This window comes from Gymnoscopelus braueri (assembly GCF_963280865.1).
Source record: "Gymnoscopelus braueri genome assembly, chromosome: 22".
In the NCBI taxonomy this organism is placed as follows: domain Eukaryota; kingdom Metazoa; phylum Chordata; class Actinopteri; order Myctophiformes; family Myctophidae; genus Gymnoscopelus; species Gymnoscopelus braueri.
In genome coordinates, this window is record NC_137624.1 from 6,344,514 (window position 1) to 6,354,744 (window position 10,231).

Below are 10,231 nucleotides of genomic sequence, written 5' to 3' on the forward strand. Positions count from 1 at the left end.
TCAACCCAGTTTCAGCCCAAACAAGGGGTTACATTCGTTCTACTGCTATGCCACCAAAATGTGGAATGCCTGCCAACAGTCCAACCAAAAGTGTGACTCCTTATCCTCCTTCAAAACCGACCTAAAAGAGCACCTAGACAGGTATCTGCAATTTGTAACTGGCCCCTGTAAAAAGTCGAATCTTATCAGCGGAAATTAAATCCTTCGTTCTGTTGTTACTTTTGGGTCAAGGTATTAATTAATGTATTATAAAGTAGACGTGTAATAAGCGGAATAATCAACAGGTCATTATTGATAAATAACCCCCCGACGGTTTATTTCTAAACAATCACATTATCCCTTTCCTATAGTTAACCACTTAAACCCTAAATCCTTAGTTGACCGGAGTCCCCCAGGGGTCTAGACTAGAGATCTGAATGCCCAACGGGCCCCAACAGGCCTTAGCCTGACTTGTTGACTAGGGCCGGGCTCGGGCCATTTTTCATTTATTTTAAGTTTATTAATAGCTCTTGTCAACCATCACAGGGCAGTATTAACCAGTGAATTGAAACTTTCCACTTTCATTGAATGAGTCTGCATTACGCTAATAACTCTTGTCTAGTCTCTACACGATCTGGGAGTAGCCTGTGTGTTAGTGGATGTGACGCACAGTGCTTGCAATGCAAAATGAACAATGAATGGCGCTCATAAGGCTCTTCATAACACAAGTATGCCTGCACAGTTCAATGGATATTCTTGGGGAATATGAAATGCTAAACATCGTTCTTCTCAATTCACACCAAAGAAAGGTAGACCATACATTGTTAATTACTTATTTGCTGCTGGATCACGTAACGTGCCTCTTTATGGCATGAATGCATCGCCATGGCATGCTGCTTGCGTGTCTCCGTAATGGACAGTCGGGACACGGTACGGTAGCCTATTAATATGTGAGTTTTTTTGTCGGTGGTGTCACTTGTAGTTATGTTTAATAACACTACAAGTTTAAATCTTAGTTGTGACGTGTGTTATGTCCGAGTTTGCATGTATCTGACGCATCAGCACGCATCAGAGAATTGCGTGCTCCACGCATCAGAAAAAGGTCACATCAGAGAGAGATTGAATACATTTTGTGTTTGGATCTCAGGTAGGGCTTGGGTTAATACATTGAAGACCCTTGTCCGATTGGAGCCAGTCGGGCCTCGAAGACCAGAGCCCAGGGCCGAAGACCACTGTAACTCCTTATTCCTTGGGGGTGTGACTTCTGAACTAACTGATTGTGCTGTTGCCTGCTATGCCCGACAATATACAAATCCTGACAACATATCAACATAGCAAAGCATGTTCATACTATATGTCTCGACCCACAGCTCAATCAAAGGGTGTGAGAATGGTACCCCCTCCTTTCAGAAGCACGCCCTCACGTCTCACGCCTCTCCGGAGTCTCCGTGGATCACGTCCCTCACGCAAGGGCACCGGTCCTCGACCACTTCCAACACCAAGCGTTTTGCGCATCGAGTGTTGGCTAGTGAGGCGCGTCCTAGCGAGACATGACAGAATGGGTTTCATTTGGTGCCGGCCTGTGCGCGCATACTGGTTCTTCTCATGTGATGTCGTCTGTTAAGGGGTCTATTCCCCGGAAGCTTCCTTGTGTCCTGACGGCTGCACCCCACAACTGACACAGCCCTGGGTAGGCAACCAGGCCTGCCGGAGAGAACACATTTCTTGTTTTTAACATGTAAAAAGCTGTGTGTTTGCATGCACATATATATCTAAATAAACAATTTCCTAAAATCCATAATGCAGTCCATGGCCTACGGGGGGTGAATACTTGCCATTGTAGCCCTGGTGAGGTCATTGACACATACAGGATACACTTAAAACAAGATTATTTTGATTTGAAAGGAGTGATAATGTATGTTAAGCCCTGCCCCTACTTCTGACTCTGCCCAGATGGATGTTGTGACATAAAGTGACACAGGGGATGACATAGCACTGTGTATAAAATGTAGCAACTGGACAAATGATTTGGGGGAAGGGGTTAAACAGAGGAGGACAGTCATGAGGGCTTCTCTAGACACACACATGCTTTCATACCTGTACTTGTACTTGATATTGTTCTCTTCATTCTCTCCTTTGTCTTCCTCACCTCCCTCTTCATGTGAGTTACAGGCACAGTTTAATATCAACAGAATTTACAAGGCTGGCGACTTTATTCTGGGTGGCCTGTTTGTTGTCAACCTGTTTCCTGTCTACCCTGAGCTGTCTTTCACCTCTAAGCCACAGGACCCCACTGGCTATGGGTGAGTATCACACATACAATAGCAAGCAAGAGAACAGGGAACTTGTTTTGATAGAGAGTACCATAGGATTAGTTAATGTTGCATATTTTAAATGTTCATGGTTACAGTGGCGTTATGTGTGTTAGTTTTAACATTGAAGGTTTCAGATGGGCCCAGACCATGGCTTTTGCAATCACTGAGATCAACAGCAACCCCAGCCTACTGCCCAATGTGACTCTAGGATATAGTCTCTATGATACTTGTTACTCTCTTGGAGTTGGATTCCGTGCAGCAATGTCATTGATCAGTGGGAGAGAGGAGCAGTTTCAAATAGATGAGAGCTGTGTTGGATCCCCTCCAGCGCTCGGAATTGTGGGTCCCGATTCCTCAACAAATGCTATCGCTATCTCTAGAATATTAGGTTTATACAGGGTGCCCCTGGTAAGTTCCCACTTACACCATCACATATTTACTTGCAGGCAGAGCATTTGAGCGTAGTGGAGGGCGCAGAAATTGAATGTAGGGTTACTGCCGGTGCAGGTTTTCAAAGGTTTGGAGTGCAATGCATCTGTGTAATTTTTTGCCCCGACCTTAAAGTGGGAATCCTACGGCCCAGAGGCAGGCTGGCCTCGTGATTTATATAATTGCTATAGGTTGTAATCTTGAGGTCACAATCAGAATGTGAAATGTATTATAACACAGTGGATTCCTGTCATTAAAATGTCTCCATAATCTTACATTTTCCCTTTTCTTTTTTTATGTTGTAAGCAGAGGGAAATATCAAAGAGCAGTGAACGGCTTTTTAACGGCATGGGATCTCTTTGAGCAGTGGAGCGTAGCGTAGCCTCGTGAGGGTAGAGAGGAATGTCTCCCCACTCCTCTCCATTCACATGCTCTGCTTGTAGGGAAAATTTATAGACACAATTTAGCATTTAGCACAGGAAAAATTGTACAACATGTTTTTGTACCCTTTTCAGGTAAGTTACTATTCCACCTGCTCCTGTCTGAGTGACCGGACTCAGTTTCCTTCCTTCTTTAGAACAATCCCGAGTCTTGCTGTCCAGGTGAACGTTACATTCAAAACATCTGTTGGTATCAAGTAGGGCATGTTCCACACACTTGACAAAAATGTCCATAGGAAGTGTAATTGATAGTAAATATCACCTTTTTTTTGGTCTTCTTTTTTTTCTATTTTACTTTTATCTACCCCGGGTAGGTATTCTGAGCACAAGTGCTCTTTTTCAGCAATGCCCTGCTTCACATTCACACAGAGAAATTAAAACACACATTAAAACACTATCATCACCTCTCATTTGCTTCTGAGTAGTACTGCTGGAGCTGAAGGCCTTTGTTGACAGCATCAAAAGACAATTATTAAACCTTTTCATTGTGTAATCTGTGTAGGACACAGATGGATGGATTCACCAGTATGTGAAAAATGTAACCTAAGTACATATCCCTCCATTCTTTATCCATTCAGGTGCGAGCTTTTCTCCAGATTATGAGGCGATTTGAGTGGACTTGGGTAGGATTGCTGTTTATTAACAACGATTATGGCCACGATGCTGCCCGAATCTTCCAGACAGACCTGGCCCAGTCTGGTTTGGGTTGTCTGGCTTATTTAGAGGTTCTGCCCTGGGGCCACGAGGAGTCGGAACTTCAGAGGATCGTCACTGTGATGAAGACATCGACAGCTCGTGTGGTCGTTCTATTTGTATATGGGAGCTATTTGGTTAATCTCATGAAGGAGGTTAGGGTTTTGTTTCATGTTAATTTAGGGATTCATAATGAATCTGAAATTATTATTGATAATTGAAGACGTCGAGTTTTTAGACGTCACTTTCTTAGCTTAATCAATCTAAATGCTTAGCAATAGTATTTATTTGTTTATACCTTTTATTAGTTTTTTTATGTCAAAACTACTCAAACAAAACATTAACACTAATGCTAAATTTGTAACACACAGAAACATTTGTAAAATTATAATTACACACAATATAACTAATTATATTGTTATAATTATATTATTGTCTTATATATGAATTACAGTATAGCACAGTGGAGCTGTGCTCATTTGCCTTTACGCTTCAAACACAAACAACAGGTGGTAAAGCAGAATGCAGCAGGTCTGCAGTGGATAACAAATGAGCCTTGGACATCTTACATCGGACTCCAGAATCCTCACTTCACCCCGTCACTAGGAGGCACCCTGGGTATTGCCATCCGTCGTGGAGAGATACCAGGTCTCAAGGACTTCATGTTAAAAATACATCCTGACAATGATCCTGAAAACAGCCATGAAAATACTTTAGTGAGTCTTTTGCTTAATTTAGTATTTAAGCTGCAATTTCAAACCGACATGAAACTATAATTATTATACTACTACTACTACTACTACTACTACTACTACTACTACTACTACTAATAATAATAATAATAATAATAACATGAATACTAATAATAATAGTAATTGTAATAATAATAATAATTGTTATTATTATTATTAGTATTATTATTTTCCAAATTTATCATTTCATGAGTACATTCACACAGAAGTGTGAATTTACACTTTTTCACATATTTTGGTCCTTACTCACCCGGTGTGTAAAGACTTCATGTGTTTCTTCAGGTGAGGCAGTTTTGGGAGCACACATTTCAGTGTAAATTTGCGCCCCTTCCGTCAGAGTGGGTGGATGCTGGTGGAAGGGTGTGTACTGGACAAGAGGACCTAGGAACATCAGAAACTACACTTCTGGATGTGTCTGACCTCAGGCCAGAGTATAATATATACAAGGCTGTGTATGCTCTGGCCCATGCCCTCCATGACATGTTGCAGTGTGTGCCAGGAAGAGGGCCTTACATTGGGCACAGCTGTGCCAATTTGCAGACAATAAAGCCATGGCAGGTGTGGCATGAATTCACGCTTTACCTGTTTTCTAGTTGGAATACAGTTTAGAACAATATAACATGACTTGTGACATTGGTAAAAAAAAAACAATGTTCTTCTAGTAATGTGTAGTAAAATGAATTGCCTGGCAATACATCAGTGTTTGAAGCAGTAACCAGTGTTCAAAGCAGCGTGTGTGTGTGTGTGTGTGTGTGTGTGTGTGTGTGTGTGTGTGTGTGTGTGTGTGTACGTGCGTGTGTGTGAAAATACAGTGATGGACAGATTAGTGTTTGTGTGATTCGTAATGCATGCGTTGCTGCTTGCAATTCAACTCAATCATCCGTCATCAGTTGGCATCAGCTGACCTGCAACGGAGTCGGAGTGAACAGACCGCTGCATTTTTTCCCCTGTGGCGTTCCAAAACTGGTTTGTCGGTTTGCCTAGGCTTGAGAGAATGCCACACAACAAACAGTATCAGATCGACGGCATGTCCACTCATTATTCTAACCACTATGCATGGTGTTGAAAGGTCCAGTCACTAGTGTACTATGTGCTAAAAATAATTGCCCCCACCCCACGCTTCTAGTATGTGTGCATATATGATTGCGTTGATCAAACTGTGGTTCAGTAGGTTTCACATAAATAAAACCTACAGAATAAGCTCGAAATGGTATCCTCAAATGGTTCAACTGCTACTGCTTTCTGTTTTGTTGTCATGTAATAAATGTATTAGAGGTTATATTCATTACAGGTGCAGTAAGTTATTCATTTTTAAATAAGTGTTACATTTCTCTATATTTTGATAGTATTTGTTCAGTAACAGGTCTCTCTAGCTCTTTAGTAAACATACATTTTTAGGCCGATGTAACAGGACAACTGTGTTGTTTTGTGTTAATTTAAACACCTGTTTAAGGAAAACAAGTTTCAGGATTGGCACTATAGGTGCTACTACACAGGCTGTACTAATACCAGTAATTATTACTGTAGTATTTACTTCAGTTAACGCTTAAAATATATTTTGTTAGCTGAACATTAAACCTCTCTCTCTTTTCTTTTTTTTAACCATTTTGGAACATAAATGGGGAAACAGATCCATCCATCCATTCTGAAACAGAATTGGAAATGTAATCACTATAATCATAACTGTACCAATTTGTCCATGTCAATTGGTTACATTGACAGGCTGTCACTATGTACAGTAGGTAAAAGTCTCTTGCTCTTCATAATTTTGCTCTAGCTTGTGCATTACCTGGAAAAGATCAACTTCACTATGGCATTTGGCGATCAAGTATCATTTGATGAGAATGGTGATCCTTTACCAATCTATGATGTCGTAAACTGGGTGTGGCTCCCTGATGGAAGCACAGAGGTTCTCGAAGTAGGTGTGTTCAAGAAGTCAGCTTCTGCAGGTGAAGAACTCATCCTTGATGGAGACAGAATCATCTGGAATTTTGAATCCAATAAGGTCACAACTTTCTCACATAACTAATGTTAAGCTCATGAAGTGACTGCAATTTCTGACTTTCTGAGTTTGATTGTAGTCCATTTCCTCTGCAGCCTCCTCAGTCAGTGTGCAGTGAGAGCTGTTCCCCTGGAACCCGTGTGGCCAGAAGGAAAGGAGAACCTGTCTGCTGCTTTGACTGCATTGCTTGTTCTGAGGGAGAGATCAGCAATGACACTGGTAAGTTTAAATAATGTAGCTATGTACCGTAGTTTTTTTTTTTTAGCACAATACTGCAATTGTCCTTTTAATCTTGCTCCCTTTGTTAGACTCTACAGAGTGCACCAGCTGTCCAGAGGACTTCTGGTCCAATCCCCAGCGTGACAAGTGTGTCCCTAAGAGCATGGAGTTCCTCTCATACCATGAGGCCCTGGGTATCTCCTTGACAACCATCTCATTGTTAGGCACACTTATCTGTGCCATTGCCCTGGGAATCTTCATCTATCATCAAAGTACACCTATGGTACGCGCCAACAACTCAGAACTCAGTTTCCTTCTCTTGTTGTCACTCAAACTATGTTTTTTGTGTTCACTTCTGTTCATTGGCCGTCCCAGGGTCTGGACTTGTCAGCTGAGGCATGCAGCATTTGGGATCAGCTTTGTATTGTGTATCTCGTGTATCCTGGTAAAGACTATGGTGGTGTTGGCTGTGTTCAAAGGCTCCAAGCCTGGAGGTGCAGACATTATGAAGTGGTTCGGTGCCATGCAGCAGAGAGGAACAGTTCTGGCTCTTACTTTCATCCAGGCAATGATCTGCACAGCCTGGCTTGTGTCTGCCTCACCAACTCCTCATAAAAACACACAATACCACAGTGATAAGATAGTCTATGAGTGTGCAGTGGGATCAACAGTTGGATTTGGAGTTTTGTTAGGTTATATTGGTTTACTGGCACTCCTCAGCTTCCTCCTAGCATTCATGGCAAGGAATCTTCCAGACAACTTCAATGAAGCCAAGTTAATCACTTTCAGCATGTTGATCTTCTGTGCCGTGTGGATAGCCTTCATCCCAGCATATATCAGCTCTCCAGGCAAATACGCAGATGCAGTGGAGATATTTGCTATCTTAGCATCTAGTTTTGGCATTTTGGTGGCACTGTTTGGACCAAAGTGTTATATCATCCTTTTGAGACCTGAGAGAAATACTAGGAAGTCCATCATGGGTCGAGGTGCCACCAAGACATAGAACAGAAATGTAATAAACACAGTTTATCTCTGTACTGTATAACAATATAACATCAAACAAGTGTATTGGTATCTTTGTTTGCTTAGAACCATGTTAGTAGTAGATTAAGTTCACTATGAGACTAAACTATCGGTGGTAATACATTCAGAGATGCAAACATAAATTATCTATCAAAGAAAGTTCCCTGAAAGAGTAATTTTGGCAATTTGGGATCTATATAAAATGTTCACTTATTCATTATCTGTGTTTCAGAGTACAAAGAGGCAAATTATATTCATAGCCTATTCATATTATTATTATTAATATTATTATACAGTATACTACATATATTATTATATGTAGGTTTAAAATGGATAAATATAACATTCAGCTAATATTGTCTAACAATCATTTTGAAGGCCTATTTTCAATGAGTTAAAGCTGCTTGGTGTGTCTAGGGTTTACAGAGAATGCATCAAACCAGGCAACGTTTTTCCAATCCTCTATTGACCAATTATTGACCAATTTTGGTGAGCTTGTGCGAATTCTCTCCTCAGTTTCCTGTTCTGCTGCCCTACCCCTGGCGTTCTCATCTGACCTCTGGCAAGCCATTTTTGGAAAACTGCTATTTAATTGATATTTTCTCTTTTGTCGCCATATCCTCTGTAAACCCTAGAGATAGCTGTGCATGAAAATCCCAGTATATCAGCAGTTTCTAAAATACTCAGTGCCCGTTTGGCACCACCAACCATGCCACGTTCAAACTCACTTAAATCACCTTTCTTCCCCATTCTGATGCCTGGTTTGATCTGCAGCAGATCGACTGGCCATGTCTACAAGCCTATATGCACTGAGTTGCTGCCATATGATTGTCTGATTAGAAATGTGCGTTAACGTGCAATTGCAAAGGAGTGACTAAAAGTGGCTGTGTGTGTATGTGTGTGTGTGTGTGTGTGTGTGTGTGTGTGTGTGTGTGTGTGTGTGTGTGTGTGTGTGTGTGTGTGTGTGTGTGTATTATCTATATATATTTATATATATTATGCTAGACATATTTTGGGTACTTTGTGGGTATTTTGGGGTAGTTTTGGGCAACTGCACAGGCTTGTTTTGTTTTTTGGGGGGAATTTTGGGTTGTTTTTGGTAATACACTTGCATGTTTCTGGGTCGTTTTGGATACATTATGGTATTTTGCGGTACTACAGTAGTTTGGGATTGTTTCTGTACTGGCATGTTTTGCCCACATGTTGTGGGGTTGTTTTGGGTAACTGTTTGGGCATGTTCTGTGTACTTTATTGGTATTCTGGGTTATGGTGGGTATAGTTTGGGGGTATTTCTGGGTGGTTGTAGGCACTTTTGGAGGTTCTTGGTACTTTTGGGTTGTTGTTGGCATTAGGTGATTAATATGACCCATGGGCGTGGCCTTTGTAACTCAATAGCCTAAATAATTTATTTTGCTTGATTGCCAATAGCAGACAGGTGTGCTTCAGATGTTATTGTCAATAGCAGTTTGATCAGGCCTCTATAAAAAGCCCTCACTCAGGACTGTTAGTCCTCACTCTTCTTGACAATTATATATTTGATGTTGATCTGTATTTACTTGCATTTCCTTTTTCTGCTATATATTGAGTTTCTGAGCTTATAATCAAGCCTGTAATTATTTGATTAGTTGATTAATCTTTTGTTTGTGTTTGTGCATGGTGTGGCTGGCAAATAAAACAACAAATGTGCCATTGTTGTATTGTTGTCACTGTCTCTGTAATTGGAGAACCTTGGGCGGTCTGTCACAGTCTGTTAGATTTGGACCCAAAAGGAGAATGACTCAGAAAGTGCATGGAAACAGGATTTTAATGTACAACATCCAGAACCCAGTTTGTCAATTAGTCAACCCTGGTACCCAAAAACTAAATGTGTGGAACAAACAAAGAACCCAAGTCCAGAAAGAATAAAACTCTAGGAACACAGAGTAACACAATGGCTATACAAAAACATTCAATCTAGCAAATTATTCATCAAACACAGGGTTTAGATAGACACAGCGACTAACAGGACACTGGTGAACTCGATGGACAATTGAGACATGATTGGTTAAGTGATTAACATGACACAGGTGGAGAATTAAACTAATCACAAGGTAACAAGGCAAGGCAGGTAACAGGAACAAGGAAAACAGGAAACAAGGAAAACAGGAAACAATAAAAACGTTAGTTCAAAATAAAAGAAGCACAACAGTAAAAAAAAACCTAAGTACACCACAGAACAACAATGAACACTAAATAAAACACATAAGGACACAGACCAGATCCTGACACGGTCGGCTAAAGTGTCCAGAACCAGGAAAAGTTTAATAAACCACTTTAATGCTGTTTGCTCAGGTTGATTAAAGGGAAATGTAGGTGTGAAAGCTGCTTTAGGAAATGAAA

General features: G+C 40.9%; 1 protein-coding gene across 1 annotated transcript; it reads left to right on the top strand.

Moving 5' to 3' along the window:
* Nucleotides 1-58: 58 nt before the first annotated feature.
* On the top strand, nt 59-7,832 carry LOC308078334 (extracellular calcium-sensing receptor-like; the record flags this gene model as incomplete). The annotated part of the gene is made up of 8 exons (XM_080419452.1): nt 59-141; nt 1,350-1,503; nt 2,152-2,282; nt 2,429-2,702; nt 3,239-3,325; nt 3,742-4,011; nt 6,706-6,829; nt 6,919-7,832. 8 exons carry the CDS (start codon nt 59-61, stop codon nt 7,830-7,832), a joined length of 2,037 nt encoding a protein of 678 aa, XP_080275578.1.
* Nucleotides 7,833-10,231: the final 2,399 nt, after the last annotated feature.